General features: G+C 40.1%; 1 protein-coding gene across 22 annotated transcripts in view; it reads left to right on the plus strand.

Annotated features, from left to right (window-relative positions):
* The window catches only part of MAJIN (membrane anchored junction protein), a 40,085-nt gene that overhangs the window by 17,596 nt on the left and 2,160 nt on the right, over positions 1-20,329 (plus strand). For 7 of the 22 annotated variants that reach the window (XM_081920089.1, XM_081920090.1, XM_081920093.1 and 4 more), the window contains 9 exons: positions 2,947-3,010; positions 7,593-7,713; positions 8,541-8,586; positions 9,410-9,485; positions 12,477-12,602; positions 13,037-13,068; positions 14,802-14,911; positions 16,915-17,023; positions 19,075-19,150. In XM_081920089.1, the coding sequence (XP_081776215.1) occupies positions 2,983-3,010; positions 7,593-7,713; positions 8,541-8,586; positions 9,410-9,485; positions 12,477-12,602; positions 13,037-13,068; positions 14,802-14,911; positions 16,915-17,023; positions 19,075-19,150 (724 nt within the window). In that variant the 5' untranslated portion in view covers positions 2,947-2,982. The other 15 variants (XM_081920081.1, XM_081920080.1, XM_081920079.1 and 12 more) reach the window with 12 other exon arrangements.

The raw sequence follows: 20,329 nt of genomic DNA on the forward strand, positions 1-20,329 counted from the left end.
AAGCCTTATCCCGTAATTTTATGCCTTTCCCTCCCACATACTCAGGCTCAGTTGCCTCAGGCTGATCAGAGACCAGAAAGGTCTCCAAAGAAGGGTCAGCTTTAAAACAAGTAGGGAGGGAAAAGTCGTTCTAAAAAGGACAACTGGTGTGTGTGTAAAAAAGGTTGACGATGAAAATATCTGAAAACTGGCTTCGTGTTCCTTTGCGACTCCAAAATATATTCCAAGGGAATTGGCAAAATTGACACATAAACTCTGGGACAAGGGTAACAGTGACTTTAAAGATGAATGGGAACCTTTTACAAAGTATTTAAAGAAACAACAAACTGAATTGGACTCCTTGGCAGCTTTTGAATAAACACTCACAAACTTTTTATTGACAATAACCAGTCAGATAAATCAAGGATTTATACAGTTTTGTAACATGCAGAGAATAGCATTTGTAGAGAAACCAGAGATTGGAGCTGAGGGGAGGGTGGGTCATTTTATGGGGGGGGAATCAAGGATGATATGTTTTAAGATAATATGTTTTGTTTAAATTCTGAATAATATATATTATTTCCAGAACAAGGAGATCTTTATACATGTGGAGGGAAAGCTGATGAAGAAAACCCATAAACACCATTTCCCCTTGCAAACCTATTGCCATTTGAGTAGCTTGTTGTTAAAAAAACAAACAAGAACAACAACAACTAACTGTTTGGTGTTTTGTTAAGAGTGCAGTTTGGTGTTTTGTTAAGAGTGCAGTCGTAAGTTGGACAGGCAGGGAGCAGGGCCAAACATTGGTAATATGGTGCCCTGAGGCAGGACAAAATCCCCCCCCAAAAAAAATCTTTATTATTTCCACAATAATTCATTTCAGTACAGTTGCTTTTTTAGGAATATTCTTAGTAGGTGCCCATATAAATGTTGTTGTTTTGCACCCCTTCAGCTTGGCACCCTAAGTGCTGGAATCTGCCTACAATGCCCTAAATCTGACACTATGGGGCAGCCAGATTAAAAGGTGTGAGGGGATGATCTTAGCCTCTTTTTTTGCCTCTTGTGTTTATATATACAATGGTACCTCGGGTTACATACGCTTCAGGTTACAGACGCTTCAGGTTACAGACTCCGCTAACCCAGAAATAGTGCTTCAGGTTAAGAACTTTGCTTCAGGGTGAGAAGAGAAATCATGCTCTGGCGGCGCAGCGGCAGCAGGAGGCCCCATTAGCTAAAGTGGTGCTTCAGGTTAAGAACAGTTTCAGATTAAGAACGGGCCTCCGGAATGAATTAAGTATTTAACCCGAGGTACTACTGTATAGTGCTATTTTTCTAGAAAAAGAGGTGTTCTGGAACTCATGGCAATGGTGCCCATCTGAGAGGTGCTGGAACTGAGTGCTTTTTTACTTAAAAAAATGTTTAGGGGTACTCTCATTTTGACTCAAGAAAATCACCCTTTTATAGTTCAAATCAGGAAAAATAAATACAGTAAATGGACAAAAGCACAAAGGTTCACAAAATGTTTAGGGGTAATGCGTACCTCTGTGTACCCCCAGTAAAAAAGCACTGTGCTTTCACACTCCACTTCCAAATACAGTGGTACCTCGGGTTACATACGCTTCAGGTTACATACGCTTCAGGTTACAGACTCCGCTAACCCAGAAATTGTACCTCAGGTTAAGAACTTTACCTCAGGATGAGAACAAAAATCGTGGGGCGGCAATGTTAGGCCCCATTAGCTAAAGTGGTGCTTCAGGTTAAGAACGGTTTCAGGTTAAGAACAGACCTCTGGAACGCATTAAGTACTTAACCTGAGGTACCACTGTAAAAGGGATGTGTGTGTGTGTGTGTACACACCCACACCCACCCCAGCTATAGGTTGGCATAGAGATAGGGTCAATCCTAAAGCCTCTCTAATCACTGAGGCTTCTCCTTCCTGCCTTCCGGAAGGCCCCATTTTGGGTCTTAATGGCTGCTACCACCAACAAAAGTACCACCAGTGGTAGCTTCTCTGGAGATTTTGGATGAGTGTGTGAGGAGCTACAGGATACTAATGTACTGATGTTTTTGTTTTTTTGTTTGCCACGGATGGCTATTGAGAGTTGGCAGTATGAATTCTATAAGAAAATAGAACTGTTGCATAACGCTCTCTCAGGTTTAACAAAAGTTGATCTTTTAGTATTCTGGTTAATCAATACCCCTCTTGTTCTTTTTTATTTAGTAGGAGTAAGTGGAGCTGGGTGCGGAGGGGTGGGAAGCAAGACGAGAGCTACAACAAAATGTATATTCTAAGTACCAAGCGAGATGGCCCATCATCTTTTTCATTCACCATCATTAGGCTAGATTGGTTTCCTGGGAGATGTCCCAGTTAAGTGGATTTCCTGATTAAGTGCTTCCCGATTAACTGGAATAGATTGTAAGGACTGTACATAAATATGCCTTGCTTGTGACTCTCTTTGTATTTTGTTGTTAGAAAACGGATGCCTGCTCCACATTATTTCTCTTTCCAAATGGGTATATCTTACTGGTTTCAAAAGCACCATTAAAATGACATTATTTTCTCTTTCCAAATGGGATATATCTTACTGGTTTCAAAAGTAGCGTTGAAATGGCATTATTTTCTATATGACTAGATCTCCCTTTAATAATAATAATAATAATAATAATAATAATAATATCTAGTCATATTTCTGATAATGTATTGTTGTTAGGATGGGGTACTTAGTGATTATGAAAAAAAATCACAAAAGCAGGTTGGATGAAAGGCACACACCCTTTTTTTTCAAAACACTCGAGTGCCTACAAAATTTTAGGCTCCAATCCTGTGCTTACTGCGGTGTAAGATCCTGTGAAACCTCTGGATTAAACATGCATAGGATTGTGCTATAAGATTTTTAGTCAGAGGTGATGCGATAAAGGTATAATTGCTTATAAATAGGATGCACTGATTTCTTTTGATCTGTACAGGCCATCCAGTACATTTTGCTGCCTGCAGCAGACGACATGATGGTGCTGTCCCCATGTACAAAAGGTAACTAGACTGGCAATTGAATGTTATTTCGATATTGGTAGTCAAACAGCATCCTCTACTCCTGAAGACAGCAGGCTAGCTTAAGGGGTGCAGGGCAAGCAACTCTTCCCTCAAATACTGCATCATTCCCCAGCATTTGCTGCTTGAGGCAGCTGCTTCACTATGTCTAATGGTGGGGCTGGCTCTGGATGCACTGGTTTTGCAGTTCCTGAGATACCACAAAAGCTTGCAATACCTATAAGCCAAATAAGATAGTGGGATGAGTATACATACTACATACCCTCCAACATTTCTCTGATGAAAATAGGGACGTCCCATTCCATAATAATAATTTTACTATTTATACCCCACACAACTTTACAGGGTTGCCTACTCTGGCCACCTTCCAACATACATAAACACATTAAAAAAATTAAGCATTAAAAAAACATCCCTATACAGAATTGCCTTCAGATGACTCAGGGGGTCGGATAATGCCATACCCTCCAACATTTCTCCAATGAAAATAGGGACATTCTAAGGAAAAGTGGGACATTCCGGGATCAAATCAGAAACTGGGGTTGCTTCTCTAAACCAGGGACGTCCCTGGAAAATAGGAACACTTGGAGGGTTTGCATACTATGTGCCATTGCTTGTTGACATGCCACCACTTTCAATATACAAATAATCTGCTATCTGTAGCCTTACTTTTTCTCTGCTCCTGTTTCTATAGCATTCCAAGGCAGTACAAACCTGAGAGCAAAAGTTATTCTATGATCTCTGTGGCCATATACTGCTTAACTGAAATATTTATAGTTTTGTTATTCCTGTTTTAAGCAGATTGGCAACACTGAGAACTGGAGTGTAAATAAAACCAAATTGGCTTGTTTATAGCAAACTGTTTAGAATATTGATATTCACATGAATTTCATGGTGTCCTATCCCTCTTCCCTTTCACTTATGCATATTAATAGAAATATTCTAAACTGTTAATTGCAATCAGCTGTGCACTCATGTCCCGCTTATGGACTTCCCACAAGTTTCTGGTAGACCACTGTGAGATCAGGATACTGGACTAGTATCCTTAAAGTGCTTTCATGCCAGTTAACTGTTGTGCTCTCTCTAAGAATCATAGGATTGTAATTTAGTGTAAAGTCTTTTTTTCTTTCGATGATGCCTAGATTGAGTCACTCATAGAACTTCAGTTCCTAGGATTGCTTGTTTACTGACTTTCTTTTTATATTGGCAGAATTTACATGCTGCCCCATAACAGTGTCCTCTGGGTGGCTTATAGACAATAAAACATTATTTTACAATAATAACCACAGAATTAAAAACAGTAAACTAATTTCAGCATACAGATTTCATCAGCAGAGAGTAAAACAGCACAGAAAAATATACAGCATCCCTAAAAACATACTGTAGAGCAGATCTAAAATTCAACTATCTCAAAAGATTCACTATTTAAAAGTCTGGGGCTATCTCTTTTACTACTCTTGCTATCTCTTTTACTACTCTACAGTACATACAACCACAAACCTGGTCAAAAAGGCCTAGCTGATGAGGAAGATCAGTTTCCAAATCTGCACTAGGAGCCCATTTAGAGTGACAAATGTAACCCCTTCCTTCCCATAGCTCTGTAAGAAATGGCCTTTAAAGAACACATCCTGATTTGTCCATAGTTTGTGGCATCCTTGGTTAACAGAAGACTCCATAGCTCAGAGTCACATGCTTTGGATTCAGTTTTGTGGTGTTTTTATTTTATTCAGTTTCAGTTCCAGACACCTCTAGTTCAAAGATCTTGGGTAACAGGGCTGGCAGAAACCTGTGCCTGGGGCTCTGGAGAGCCTATTGCTAGACAAAGCAGATATTGTTGATGATTTGTGCAATTCTGTTTTCACTATGATATTTATCTGTAAGCGGCTTTGAGGGTCTAGTCTGGACATAGACAAGGATATAAAGAAGGGATGGACTGTAGCCCAGAACAGAGCACATGATTTGCATGTTCTCAGTCCCTGATAACTCCTGGGTAGGGCACCCATGTTTGAAACCCTGTAGAACCGCTGTCAACTAGTGAGGTAAACAGTGCTGACCAACGATTGGATGCAGTAGTAAGGCAGACATTTTTATTTATTTATGTGACTTCATTATGCCCTCAGGACACAGAAATAAGCATTTGTAAATATTTCCAATTGTTTTATTTTGAAATGATTCTTAGAAATGTAAGACGGCTGTCTCACACTGGAGTTCATGTATGGGTTCAGCTTCATTAGAATGCCCTCTTCTGTGTTTATCTCCGTTTGGCTTAGAAGAGAGAAAACAGAGACTGCAGTTTGCCAGGAGAGGGCGTTCTCATCCTTGCTCCAGCTCCAGCCAAGCAGTTTCTGCTTGCTTTTTGTCTGCTGTACTACTGCCGCACTGGGCATTGCATTGCAGAGCAGCTGTAACACATGCAAAAATCTGCAGTACCATCCAGGCTTCCCCATAGGATGTTCTGAGTGGTTGATGGTAGGATTAAAGAATTTGTGACGGAGGCAGGAATTAAAAACTGTACTCGTAATCCATGTAGAATGAGGAATAACATCTGTCCCTGCAGCATAATGGGTCAAAGAGGTTCAGCAGAAATATCGCAGGCTGGGACTTAGAGGGTGTGTTTGGTATAACTTAATAGCAATTAAAAAAAATCAATTTGATGATTTTTTAATTGATCAACGTTTTTCAGAAACATTGCCCAGATATATAACCTTGAATTTTTATTAATGTTAGGATTTGTGAGCAGAAGTACAGTCAGTAGAGTTAAAACCTGGAAAAAGTATGTGAGTGAGAGAGTATTTTAGGTATGTGTGTGAAAGAGAGAAAGAAAATTGAATTTAAGAAAACAGGTAGGATTAATATGGCATATGCAAGTGGAAGCAACAACTTTTTAGATGTGGCAGCCTTTGGACAAAGTGTTTTACAAGTGTGAAAAGTTACCAGGAGGCTGGTTTTGCCATATTTTTAGAAACATTATTTTATGAGTCAGTTTATTAATGACACAATGACCTCACATTCACTTGTACCAACATGCAACTGTAGGATGTGTATGGCTATTTCTATTCCGACAACTGCTAGAATATGAGAGATGAGCTCTGTGTCCTTTTGGCAGGAAAATCACGGGAAACCGCTTTCCTTTCCAGTGAGAAAATGACATTAAATAAATAAATAAGGAATTCAGGTTGATCAGACAAAAATGTAAATCAGTCCCCCCCCCCCCAAAAAAAAAATTCCTTGTAGCGACTGGAATTGTATTGTCTGGAATTGTGTTGGTTGAGAGACCAGTGGTTCCTGAATTTATAATGAGATTTACCCAGGACTTGATCAGACTAATCAACTGATGTAGTTGTTATGCTTCAAGCAATGTATAATTTCATGGTTCAGAACTCTGAACCACCTGACTTTCTTTTTTCCTCCCTGCTTTGGGAGGAAAATAAAATCCAGATGAAATTCTTTGTAATTTGGTATTTTTGATGCAGCTCAACTGAAGTTACCATGAGCATATTCTGAAATAAATAGTTAAATTTGTGAAGGAGAATCATTTTGGTGCAAATATTCTGCCAAACAGCAATAAATCGTTCCTTGTCTCACAGCTATAATTTGGAAGCTGTCCACCACAAAACACTGACTTGTCATACATGAAATATGGTATATGTAAAAAAAGGATGCAATTAGTATCCAGTATAAAATACCATGATCCATCCCACCTGTTTGTATTGATGCAGGGCTTTTTCTAAGTACTCAAACTAATTTTACCACCATCAGGACAAAATTTCTTAAGTGTCCAAGTAACATCCTGTTTTGCAAAATTTATAAACTGACTTGTGCTTGTGCTACCCTTGTGCTGTAATAAATTAATAGTTTGAGAAAGTGCTGTTATTTTAGTGGCACTGCTCAGTGGATGTTTGCATTTTGCTTTACAAATGAAGTCTCTTTGGCTATAATATCAAATACTGAAGCAGTGATGGCATAAAATAGCAAGATTACATGAGATTCCTAGTAAATTGAAGGTTAATCTGTATTCTATAGCATTATGGCTTACGCATGGATCACAACATGACTTAATAAGAAGTGCTTATCTTCATAACCAGGCCATTACTTTAAAATCTATTAAGAACATACTGTCATCTCTAATGATCCAAGAACCAGCATGGTTAAGAGAATAATGGATCAGCTTAGTTTTGCATTCATATTAATTTACCACTTTGTTGCAAACTCCTGCAGTAATGCTTTCTGAAAAGTGCAATCATTGGAAAGAGAAACAAACTTCTGGGCTTGAAAACTAGCAATAGTTCTTATGAGCTACATGTTGAGGAAAGATTACTGCATATTTTCAGCTTTCCAACTGCACTTTTGAGAATCATCCCAGCATATATTTTGGCCTCATACAAAAACTGAACTGCTGTATTTTAATATATTTGCTGAACCCATAAAGCATCAACTTGTGCATAACATTTCTGGACAAATTTCTAAAACTAGGCCAGTTCATAACACTTTGGTTGCCTTGCCACAAACAATGGAATTGGTGTGATAAGATTTGTTTTAGCATAGTGTTTCTTCTTCTTTTAAGTAGGCTGGTTTTCTGAACACTCATCTTTAAAACCATTCACATATCCAGTGCCTGAGACAAGGTTTTTTCATGCAGGAGCAAATGTCTACAAATTTAAGATCAAATATGGCAACTCTATGAGGTAAGTATGACAAGACAGTTAACTGAAAGCCTTCTTCACAGTATTGAGGAATTGTTCAAATTAAGAAGCAGAAATAAAAGATAGGCTCAGCATCTCAAAAGAACTTAGGTTGAGACTTGTTAAAATCAAAAATTGTATTACAATATTACAGATACTTATCCTAAAGCTAGTTTATCATAATGACCCAGAGAATAAGCTATAACTTTATCTCTGAACTCACTTAGGTAAGCCATCTGTCACTCTCATCCCTCTGCGTATCTGCAATGTGAAGCTAATAACACTGGGTTGTTGTAAGGATAATAGAGAAGTTATGTGAAGTAGAGGCAGAGCTAGCTGCTCCGGCACCTGGAGTGGCGCACATGCTGTGCACCCGGGGGCGGGGCTAGCCACCTGCGGGGGTGGGGTGAGCGTCCCAGGGGGCGGCGCAGCGATTTCACCCCCCCCAGGGATGACACCTGGGATGGACCACACCCACCACTCCCCTTTCCTCCGCCAGTGATGTGAAGCACACTGAACACTTGCCAAAGACTGTAACAAGCTGCTGCTGCTGCTGCTATTATTACTATAACTATACTATAAATACCAGAATGTTAGTTCTGGATTGACCCTGGTTCATTTGAACAAAACCATTATTTAAATCAGCCAGAGTTCCCCTCAGGGCAGATATAACTAGAAAAATCTGATCGCATCCTTGAGGCCATGTTGGAGGGGAAAGTGGAATATATGAGCAGTTAGATATTTAGTCTAAACTACAGTAATTGCAATTGTTTTAAATGCCTATTTGCACTTGAGTTCTGCAGTTAAATTCTGTTATGTTTGTTTTACAGTGTTAATATTGATTTTCATGAAAGTATTGTCAATGAAGAACTACAGGTAAGATATGCAGCAGATTTATCTCAGAAAGGGTCATATGATAGATGCGGAATTTAGACTTTGTCCTCTTTGCTTTGGGAAAACAGAACTCACTTAAAGTTCAAGTTCCATTCAGATAGCTTTGAACCTTGAATGCTTGTTTGGGAGTTTCCTGTTTGCTGGGAGGAATGCTTGCAAAAAACACGGCTTTGTCTTGTGTAAGAGGGAGTAGTACATTTGCTTATATGGTCCCAATTATGATTTTTCTGTTCTCATGGTATGTTTGTATTACATGGTACTAAGCTTCATTTCTGACTGACTTATGGTTCCCTACTGAACTCTTGAAATCCTCCACCACCCCTTTTACCTGGAAGTCCTTGTAAAGCCAAGTCTGCAATATGCCAGTCCTACAATAATTTCTTTTTAATTATTGTCTTCTTTTTATTAAGCAGTGTATAATGGGCTCAGTGTGTTACTTATGCAGAGTACAGAGATGAAACTGGGAGCATAGAGGTGAAACTGATGCATCAAACTTTTTTTATCCTTTTGCTTGAGCAGAAGAAGATGTAATAAAGTCAACTGCAGAGGAACCTGCGGTTGTGCAGATGTTGTTGGACTCCCAGCTTCCATCAGCTTCAGCCAGCATGGGATAATGGGAGTTGTTATAGTTCAGCAACACCTGGAAGGTTGAGGATAAGTATCAGGAGATCTAGAAGTTAGCTTGATAAAACATAATAACAACCTTATCACAAGAACTCTGGCTAGTCCAGTCTATTACACTGTGTTTAATATCAGAAATTTGTAAGCACTAATAAAGTATCAGAATTTCCTTCAATTCTTCCAGGATGCTATTCGAGTAATACTTGGAAACCTTAATGATCTCTGCCCATTTACTACTGAACACTTGATAATATTTCCATGTATCCTTTTATCAGTGTAAGTTGTCTAAGGAACATGTGTTGATGGTGGGGGTGGTTATAAATCTGTTAACAAAAATAAACAATCATGGGGCTAATCTGGAAAAGGATTTTATACAACCTGTCTGACATATGTAACACAGAAGAGTCTTACTTAACAAAATCACAAGAGAAATACTTATTGGTGGTAGGCTGCCATTTGAATGTGTAGGCAGTGAAATAGACACACATGTGCTTATCAGGGACAGGGATGAAGAAGTGTGCACTAGATACTTTCTGATGGGGAACAGGGACAACCGGTTGGAAGCCAGGAAGCATTTGAATTAGAACAATGTGCATTTGTACTAGGACGTGAACGAATGTGTGCACTAATAAGCTGGTAATCAGGCAAATGGGAAACAAGAATAAACAACAACATTAAGAAGCTGAGAATAGAATAAATTATCAGCACTAGTGAAACATTAAAGGGGCATCTAAATGGGAAGGCTTGATAATCAAGCGCAAGCTGGTGAGAATTGCAGATGAGGAAAAAGCTTAAACTCGTGCAAGCTGGGTATAATTTTGATTGGAAGTAAGAATGCAACATTTTGAAAAGATAGAAAGCATACTTCTGCTACAGTATGAGGTATGCATTTTGAAAATCCTGTTGAATTCTGTAAGTATTTTTGAGCAAATCTCCCAAACATGCAACATCACTTTTCAGTGAAGTGAAAATACTTGTGCAAATAATCAGAGACATTTTGCACATTATTTGCCGATGGTAATTTACTGCAGTAATATGTCAGTTTCCTACATAATATCCAGGTAGTAAATTTCTGTTTATGAAGCAGTCTCCACCCAGCCATCAGTCAGTTGCCTAAAAAATGGCTATTCTCCTTTTTGCCCCTCTAAGCCAGTGTTTCCCAAACGTTTTTGGGCAACGGCACACCTGTTTACTGAAAAAAAATCTCGCGGCACACCACCATTAAAGCCCCGCCCCGTGACGTCAGCGCGCAGCGTCACGCCGGGAGGGACGCACAAAAGTGAAAGTTTTTTCCCTCCCCCTTGCTGGGGAACCTCCAAGCTTTGGGGGTGGGAGGAGGCAGCAGAGCGAGGGACTGAGGGACGGCGGCAACTGAGGCGGCGGCGGCTGAGGCAGAGCTGGGAAGGGGGTTTCCAGGGGACACGGCAGCTCCTCGAAAGGCTTCTCTCAGCTGCGCTCAATCCGCCTCGGAGAGGATTTCCCCTCCGGTCCCATGCGTTCGTTTGGGGCATCGCTCCGGCTGCTCCCTCTCCCGCCGCGCAGGAGCGATGCCTCTCTCTGGCTCTCCCTCCGCGCAGGCTGAGGGAGGGAGGGAGGGGCGCGTGTGACTCGTCTCTGCTGGGAGACCAAACCCAGCGAGGCAGAGTCGCGCGGAGGCGCCCAGGCAGCGCTGCCGGCTGCGAGGAGGAGCGCCAGGCAGCAGCAGGAGGCGCGACCTCTCCTCGCCGCCGCCGCCCCGCCTCTCGCCGCCCGACTCGCCCGCCTCCCTCCAGGCATCTCGCGGCACACGAGGCAACGTCTCACGGCACACTCGTGTGCCGCGGAACACCGGTTGGGAAACACTGCTCTAAGCTTTCTCCTATCTGTACCAAAGAATGGCATCTTTGCTCAGAATCACCTTTTCACACTCTCTTTCTTTGTTGTTTTTCTGTCTCCTGAGACAGACAGATGCCAGCTAACTTACAACTTATATAGCCCTTAGATCAAGAATTTGCAACTGGAAGCCTTGGATCAAAAGCAGTTCCCAGAAGTGTTCTCTTTGTCCCCCACCTCCCTTTCCAAACAGAGACAAAAGGAATGGTGTGGAGACAATAGTGGTTTTAAACATGGGATTTACTGACCTTCAGCGAGTGGCAGTTTAGAGTTTAATACACCAGTCCTCACCCCAGCTTCTTTTCAAAGCTTGCTACAAAGTACATAGAGCCTTAGATTATTAAGCTTGATTTCTTAAGTCTGATTCTTTTTTAACATTGAAGAGTGAGATAAGATATTCATGAGATATGCAGATTCAGTAGATTTATTTTGTTATCCTTAAATTTATCTGTTATCTTGGCTTGAGTGTAGAAAATATTTGGTCTGCAAGTTGTGGTGCTATATCTGTTATCATGCTGCAATACAGTGGTACCTTGGGTTACAAACACCTTGGGTTACAAACACTTCGGGTTACAGACTCCGCTAACCCAGAAGTAGTACCTCGGGTTAAGAACTTTGCCCCAGGATGAAAACAGAAATCGTGCATGGCGGCAGTGAGAGGCCCCATTAGCTAAAGTGGTACCTCAGATTAATAACAGTTTCAGGTTAAGAACGGACCTCCAGAACGAATTAAAATTGTAACAAGAGGTACCACTGTACAGCATTGGATTCATAAAGATTTTTGTGTAAAGCTCCACGGTGCCTCCAATTCTGCACTCAGATACATTAGTGTTTTCTCTTTTCCCTACTAGCTTCTGCACATAATGCTAAGCCAAAGGGTAGTTCAGCATGGATGAGTAAGTGTTCAGGTGTACAGTGAGAAAATCATGGCTGTTTTGCTCCTGCCACCATCACACTATCTAGAGCTAAGCTATTCTTTGGCTTAACCTTAGATCTCAGCCCAGCTTCATGGTTTGTTTCTCTCAAAACAATCCACAGGCAATAATGTAAAAACAAACATTGGATGCAGCGCATTTGTCTGGAGCTAGACAAACCATGAAACTGGGTTTAGATGTAACCTTAAGCCCAAACCATGGCTTAACTCTGGGTAGTGCAGTGACAGTAGGACCAGGGAAGAGCGAAGTGATGACAGTTTTCTCACCATGCACTAGGATGCTTACTTGTTCACACTAAGCATGTGGCTATCAGAGGTAGGCAGTAGCATTCCATTCCTGTCTTCCCTGCAGCCAAACGGAACCAGGAATGACACCGTAATTTTTGCAACCTTCCTTTTACTCCAGTGTGCTGCTGAACTGCTGAGCCTTAACTGTACTGATCAGATTTAAACCAATGGGAAAAAGTGTCAGACTTGAGATTCATGCGTGGTGATACGTTTCTTGTTCCTTATCCTTATGTCTGCACTGTCTATGTAGAATTAAATCTCTTGAAGCATGGTGCATTGTGGGGTAAGTTCCGAAGTTCAAGAAGGAATGTTTGACGTCTAAAGATATATAACCTGACATAATTGCCACAAGAAAAACAAACAATTGATTTTGGCTCCAGGATTTCCCTATTTTCCCATATTGCACAGGTTGGGATAGTTCCTGACCCTCCTGATGTTGCAATTTATAGGCCTATAAAAACTCTTGATTATCCATGGGTCTGCAAAAACAGATCCAAATCTATTGGCTATGGAGTGTTCACTTTCTCTGGGCATGTGTGTATCAGCCACCTTTTTAATGATAGGGTTAAGATGTTTGAGAGGTTTATCTTTCCTTTTCCTGGAAATTTGCTGTTACACTTTTTGCAGATGTGCAGTTCCATGTACTGGAATGTGTTATATTTTAAGTCTGCCAGTAAATAAGTTACCAATTTTATGAAGTATGTTGCATATTTTCAGGTAAAGCAGGATGTAGAGAGGCCTGTAACCCTGTGAGTATTTTCTTTGAAGTTTCAGACAATAAGATGAGAAAAAGTAGAGGGGGATTCATTATGACAGGATTAATACTTTTAAGTTTAAAGAAATGGGGTGGGAGAACAGAGCTGCTTTAGCATGTGCCTAAACTTGTATTTGTAGCCAGTGCTAGTCCTACTCAGAGTAGATCTATGGAAATAAATAGATATGACAAACATAGTTCCATTAATTTGAATGAGTCTACTCTGCATAGAGGGGCGCGGGTGGCGCTGTGGGTTAAACCACAGAGCCTAGGACTTGCTGATCAGAAGGTCGGCGGTTTGAATCCCTGCGACGGGGTGAGGTCCCGTTGCTCGGTCCCTGCTCCTGCCAACCTAGCAGTTCGAAAGCACATCAGGCGCAAGTAGATAAATAGGTACCGCTCTGGCGGGAAGGTAAACGGCGTTTGCGTGTGCTGCTCTGGTTCACCAGAAGCGGCTTAGTCATACTGGCCACATGACCCGGAAGCTGTACGCCGGCTCCCTTGGCCAGTAAAGACAGATGAGCGCCGCAACCCCAGAGTCGGCCACGACTGGACCTAATGGTCAGGGGTCCCTTTACCTTTACTCTGCATAGAACTTAGTTGGATATAACTTTCCATTTGCATGATCTATGTGCTTAAAAGAAACCAGATAAAGTAAATTTTGTTGCACATTGCTGCCTTAGGCTGTAATCCTTTATGCTTATCTGAGAACAAGACCATTGACCTCTATGGCTCCTATTTCTGAATAGACATGCATAGGTTTGCACTGTTGCTGTGGGTTCTGCAGTTCAGCACCCAATAACTCATAACTCCAGTGACTTCAATAGGCATTGTTCCTTAGACATACATGAAATTAGTACAGTGGTACCTCGGGTTACAAACTCCGCTAACCCAGAAGTAGTACCTCGTGTTGAGAACTTTGCCCCAGGATAAGAACGGAAATCGTGCGCTGGCAGCACGGCAGCAGTGGCAGGCCCCATTAGTGAAAGTGCACCTCAGGTTAAGAACGGTTTCGGGTTAAGAACAGACCTCCGGAACGAATTAAGTTCATAACCCAAGGTACCACTGTACAGGAAAAGGAGCGATTCTAATGTAATGGCCCCATGTGAGCACTTCTGAAAAACTGTTTCCATGTGACCCTGGGGGTGACCCTATCTAGCATTTCCACAGGGACCCTGAAATTCTAGTGCAGTTGCTTTCATATAGATATGTCACTGGATTATCCACAACTAGGCGGTTAAATCACTGGTGAGCATGCCTTCCACATGAAACATTGTCATATAGTGGCACTTCCTATGGGATCCACAACAACTGAATTGCACAACAATTGAATTGAGTGCAGCCACACATTTACCTGGGAATATGGCCTATTGAGCACAGTGTGTACTTCAGGGTTGGGGAAACGTATATTCTATCAAAGTCCACACTGAGGTTGTAGGGAGATGAGGGTGAGAGAGCCATGTGGCATAGAAGTATTAATATATTTTTGCTAAAGGACACATTTATTAATACATAAACAACAATAAAGTGCAAACATGTGTTTTCAAATGCATTTTTTTGCAGTTAGCTTTCTTGAGATGCTATTCCTAAGTTTAAACAAAAACAAACAAATGTGTTTATATTATATGTTAATACATCTTCTTGCAAGCCTTGTAATAGTGAATAAAATTTATGTTTTTAAATGAATGAATAAATAAATGAATTTGACAATCTGATGCATCCTAAAAGGACAACAGTGGAAGTGACCAAAGAGATAATGTGGACACAGAAAGAACCATTAAGTGGAGGAGACTTGAAGACACAGTAGAAATTTCACATCCACGGATATCCAGGGGCAGGTCAGTGAAGATCTTCCCTCCTAAACCCAGCATGAATTCCTCGTTCTTTCTTTTAAAATGCTTGATGGCACTTCTCAAATGTTGTGCTAAATAGTGTCAGTTATTTGACAACGTTTTTAAAAAGTTGTCATATGATATAGTAACTACGCACACTTAGAAGCATTTACAATTCAGAGGGAAAGTGTTGCACATAAATATAGATTAATTTGCTCTGGTTCAGAGAGGGATAGGGTATGAGTCTTGCTTCGTTTCCTGGTAAGGTGAAATGGTGATGTCAGTATCTCCTGGTGGCGATTTCACCCGAGAGCTGAATACTCATGTGGCAAGAACAGGTATTTCCAAGCCATAGAAACTGTAAAAACTCAACTTTGCCCTGCTGTGATAAATATCAACAGGTCAACTACAGTATTCAAAAGTGTTACATAATTGCTAAGAGTTATTATGATTACCAGATGGAGAACACATTGAGTATTCACCATGAAACAGATGCTGTATAAACATAGAATTGCCTTGCAAAAACATAGCATACAACCATTCCTAGGAGGAAATGAGTAGGATGGAATTCCGCAATAGAGGAGAGGCTTGGATTCCTTGTAAAAAGTACTGTTTGTTAAGTGGCTGTTTTAAGGAAGCACTTCAAAAACTACAATCAATCATTCTTATTTTGTTGCTACCACAGACCTCAGGCAGTTCACATATGATGCTAAATCAAAATTTAGCACTGCAAAAATGAGCCACAGCAAACCTTGGGCTTGCTAAACCAGTGTGGTGTAGTGGTTAAAGTGGACCTAGGACCTAGGAGACCACTCAGCCATAAAGCTCACTGGGTGACCTCAGGCCTGCCACTGCCTCTCAGCCTAACCTACATCACAGGGGTGTGGGGATTAAATGAGGAGTGGGGAGAACAATGCACTCCACCTTGAGTTCCTTGGAGTAAATAGTGGGATATAAATGCAATTAAATTTAAAAAAACAAACCACTTTTAAAATATTTCCTCCTCCCTTCCCATTTCACACACAAGAGGGGGATCTGAAGCATCTGCGTATATTTTTAATCCCTGTGGTGTAATTTGGAGAACTCTGATTAGTCTAAATTCTAGCTAGCTCAAAACAAGCCAGATCAAGCTGTGTTTTTTCTTATCCTGGTTTGCTTTCTAACCAGAGTTTAATCTAAAGGAGAGTTCCCCAAGATTGAATGCAACAGGGAACACTTTTCAGATTAAAAGTTTAGGCAGATGGTTCCAGTCTCTTCTTCTGGTGTGTACTAGGATTGCAAAGGACAGCAGAAGCACTCAAGTCAGAAACTCTTAGAAGTTTATTTGGGTAATGCTAAACTGTGTGTTTTTTTGGGGGGGAACCTTACACCCACCAACACGCCCATTGAGAGCCACTTTCCCTTCAGGGGCATCCGTCAGTGGCTGCATGCTGGTGGTGGGCCATGGGCTGTGTTGGTTTAGGGTTTGATATGAACTGGCCCACAATGTTTACATGCATTGCCTTCCCATCAAAATATTCAAAACAGTTTCCCAGCTAAACATATAATAGTAATTTAGTTGAAATATGTAAAATTACATTAAAAATCCAGAAATGCAGCTAATGAAATCAAATAAAGATCAGCAATAAAATGTTAATTCATCACAAATCAGACTGAAACATTGAAAAAATAGAAGTGATTTAAAAAGGGCTCAGCAATAACACCTCTTTTAAAAAACAAATTCAATTTTTGTGTAGCAAAATAATTGCTTTGCAGTGTATGAAACAGATCCACATATACGTTGTACAATAAAACTGCTTTAAAAAATGTTTTTGAAAACAAACAGGTTGGCACTTAGCAGTTCATCTTTATTTAACTATCATACATATGAGAAAAAAATATCCTAAAAGTTTTCCTGCTTAATGTTGGCAAAATACTCAATTTATAAAAAGTTGTTCCAAATGGATGTTTAGTCTTTTCTGTTGTTGCAGAATACAAATGAGATACATATTTTATGTTTTACTTTGCAGAAATGTGACTAAAAATACAACCTGTATTCATGACACAGCCAAGCTAGAAGTTGGCTTTGAAAACAAGAGACTTTGGGAAGACACAGTTTATCCAACTCTGGTATCAAATGTATTTTATTTATTTTTTACATTAGTTCTAGATTGAATCACTTGACATGACTATGTGCAAGAGCATTACCTTCCACCAGAAGCTTTGATAGCAAATATTGCAACACATCGTTGATTCCAACCATGGTTTTAGCATGGCATACATGAGGAAGAAAGAAGCCTGGTGGAGTAGCAATGCAGAGTAGGGAAATTGTGGGCAGGAAAAAAGTTAAATACTCTCCTCAAAGTCCAGAATACAAAGCGACTTACACAAATTTGCATGGAAGGGTAGTTAGGTTCTTAATTACATAACACCAAACTTCTAGCTTGAAGGCACAAACGAGTCTGAGCTGGTTCAAGTACTAACCCTATGACAAAGAAACTTCACATAACTTGTTTTCCATGCATTTGTAACTGATTGTATTTTTGTGAGGATATGAAATATATTTCCTTCTTCTTCCCCTTTTCTTGTGCTTCCCATCTTTAATGTTATATATATTGATTTGTTAAATTGGTACCCCACCATTCCATCATCAAATTGTGAACAAAATATGAAGTAAGAAGCATAAAAGCAGGGCAACTAAAGCATTTCAATAAAACTACTTTAAGTCAATTGTACCATTTTTACAATGACCATAAGTAGCCAGCTTATGGGTGATATGCCTGTCTGAATAAAAACATACTTGTTTTCTGGTGGAAGATCATCAAAAACAGGGCTAGCTGGGTCTCTCTAATCAAGGTGTTCCAGAATCTGGGAGCGGCCACCAAGAAAGTCTCTTGATTTCTTGTGCTCTAGATGTTGGCAGGACATGCCCTGACATGACGTTGCTGACCATAAAAACCTTAGCAGGCGTGCATGGGAGACAACTGTCTTTTAGATAATTGAATCTCAAGTAGTAAAGGACTTTGTAGATCATAACAAGCATGTTGAATTTTGCCCAGAAATGGACCAATAGCCAGTGAAGTTGTTGGGAGTGTGGCTGCAGCATTATGAAACAGGCTGAAGTTTCTGAACACAATGGCAGCTCCATTGTAGAGAATGTTACAGTAGTCAAAATTAGATGTAACCCCCCAGGGCATAAGTCTGTGGACAGGGGCACTTTTATTTAAATCTTTATGAAGGGTGCTATGTCCATAGGTGCTCTAGATGATGCTACATTATTTAAAGTTGGGGTGTATATTTCCGTGTGTTATTGAGGAATTCAAATTGTATCTTGAGCTGAAAGTTTACAAACAAAAAACAGAAAATCTTGTCCTAGAAGAGAAATGATGCTGGTCTTAGATTAGAATGATTTGAACTTTGAGTCTTAGTATCGACTTTTCAGACTAAACTGATCATAAATTCAGTACTGTATAAGCTTCATAGACTACATGTGCCTATGTCCTCTTTTCAATTGCCTCAAACTTATCTTGGTTTATCTCCTATCTTATCACCCTGTTAATCCCACTCTTCCTCTGAGGAATTTTAGGTAGGGTAAATGGGTTTCTTCCCGTTCAGTTTAATCCCTTCCAAATGCTCAAATCCCACACCTGGATAATTACTCTGTCCTTTTATACTTCTGCTTACCTCTGCTCTCAAGATCTTTTGCTGTTTTGTAGCTGTCTTACAGTCATCACTATTTTCTCTTGACTACATATTAATGGCTAGTGCAGTGTAACATAGATAAATCCATGGGGAAAGGCTGTGAAATCTCACCCCAACCTGCAGCCCTTGTCTCACATGTGAATTCTCCGCATCCATTCTCCATGGCCTTCATTGTGGTTAGCTAATAAATGTTTGTGTAAAATGCAGACTAGAGGGGAGAAAGTTAATTTCACATCAATTTTATAGATAGATATTATAAAATGAATTGGTATAAATTTAGGACATTTATAGATTATGCTAAGTAGTTTTAAAATGGATGATGAATGAATCTAGCAATCCTGATGCTTTGATTATGCATTTGTTCTTAATTGAAACTATTGTTTCCCACCATAATATGTGACATAGGGTGGGTTGTAAATATGTTAAATAAATATTAAGAGGAAAAGAAAAAAATATCTAAATTATTTTTGCTCCTCCCCCCCCTCCAGAATCAGCCAGAAGAAATTGCGTGTCAATATTGTGGCTCTGCCACTGTTAACAATGATTATGAAAATAAGAGGTTGTGTAAGTATGAAATTATTATTGTAAAGGTGTGAGCCTATGAAGAGGAATTCACTTAAAAGCTTGGGTTCAAATCATGATATGAAGGAATTGGGCCTTAGACAAAGGCATCTAGCTTGGAGATGGGCAGATAAATGTGGATATCAGCGTAATAAGAAAAGGATTTGAATGCCAGAGAGAAAGGCAGGAAAGCAGGACTGTATGAGGAGTGTATGAGAGAAAGTGAGATTCAGCTCAAGGGAAAGAGGATCATGTTTTAATCTACTTCATTTTATTATTTTGCTCCATTGGGAAATATACTGGTTTTCTGTAACTTTTTCCTGTAATATCTTTTCCTTAAAACTTTAATATTTTTTTCTGTTCCAGTAATTTAGTCATTTTTTTCATAAGCCCATGTAGTCTCAATTTATTGTAAAGACAACTTGCACCTGGAAGCCATAGGTTGCTGTACCTTGAGAAGCTGCAGAGAAACCCCAAAGAAGTGTTTAAGGTGACTGAAAAAGGGAAGTAGTAAGCTCAGATGCAGTGGGACTTAGGGGGCAAGGCAAGTAGCCATTACATGTGACAGTCATTGAGCTGGTCCCCATTGGTTGTCCTTGGTTGCGTAGGAATCACATCAAGACTTACAGAACAAGATATAGTATAAAAGGGGGGGAAAGGGTATGACAGCTGGTGTAGTGTAGCAGTTATAGTACTGGGCTTGGACTGGGAACACCATGATTAAAAATCTCAGCTCACTTGGCCTTGGGCAACTGTTATGTACTGAGTTGAATAGGATCCAAACTGCAGTAGTCTGATTGGTCCTAGAACAACAATAGGATCCAAAATGCAGCAGTCTGATTGGTCCTAGAACAATGCAGCAGTATGATTGGTTGGCAGGAACCACCCAATCATGCTCCAGATAGAAGTGAATCCACAACCTGATTGGCTTACAGTAGAATTCCGGAATTAGCCAATCATGTGCAGCCCATTGTGTAAATAATGTATATAAAGCAGATACTGTGAGGGGACATTCATTCATTCCTGCTCACCACTATGAGCTGAATAAAGAGCATGAAATCACTTTGCGACTCTGAGCATATTTCAGCAACTCACCTTAAAATTGTGTGATGAAGATCATATCTTGACCTTCCTTAAGTTAAGACAGCAAACAACTGTGACAACTATAAACTGCCTCAGGTT

The sequence above is a fragment of the Podarcis melisellensis genome, assembly GCF_964234715.1.
Source record: "Podarcis melisellensis genome assembly, chromosome: 7".
Taxonomy (NCBI): Eukaryota; Metazoa; Chordata; class Lepidosauria; order Squamata; family Lacertidae; genus Podarcis; species Podarcis melisellensis.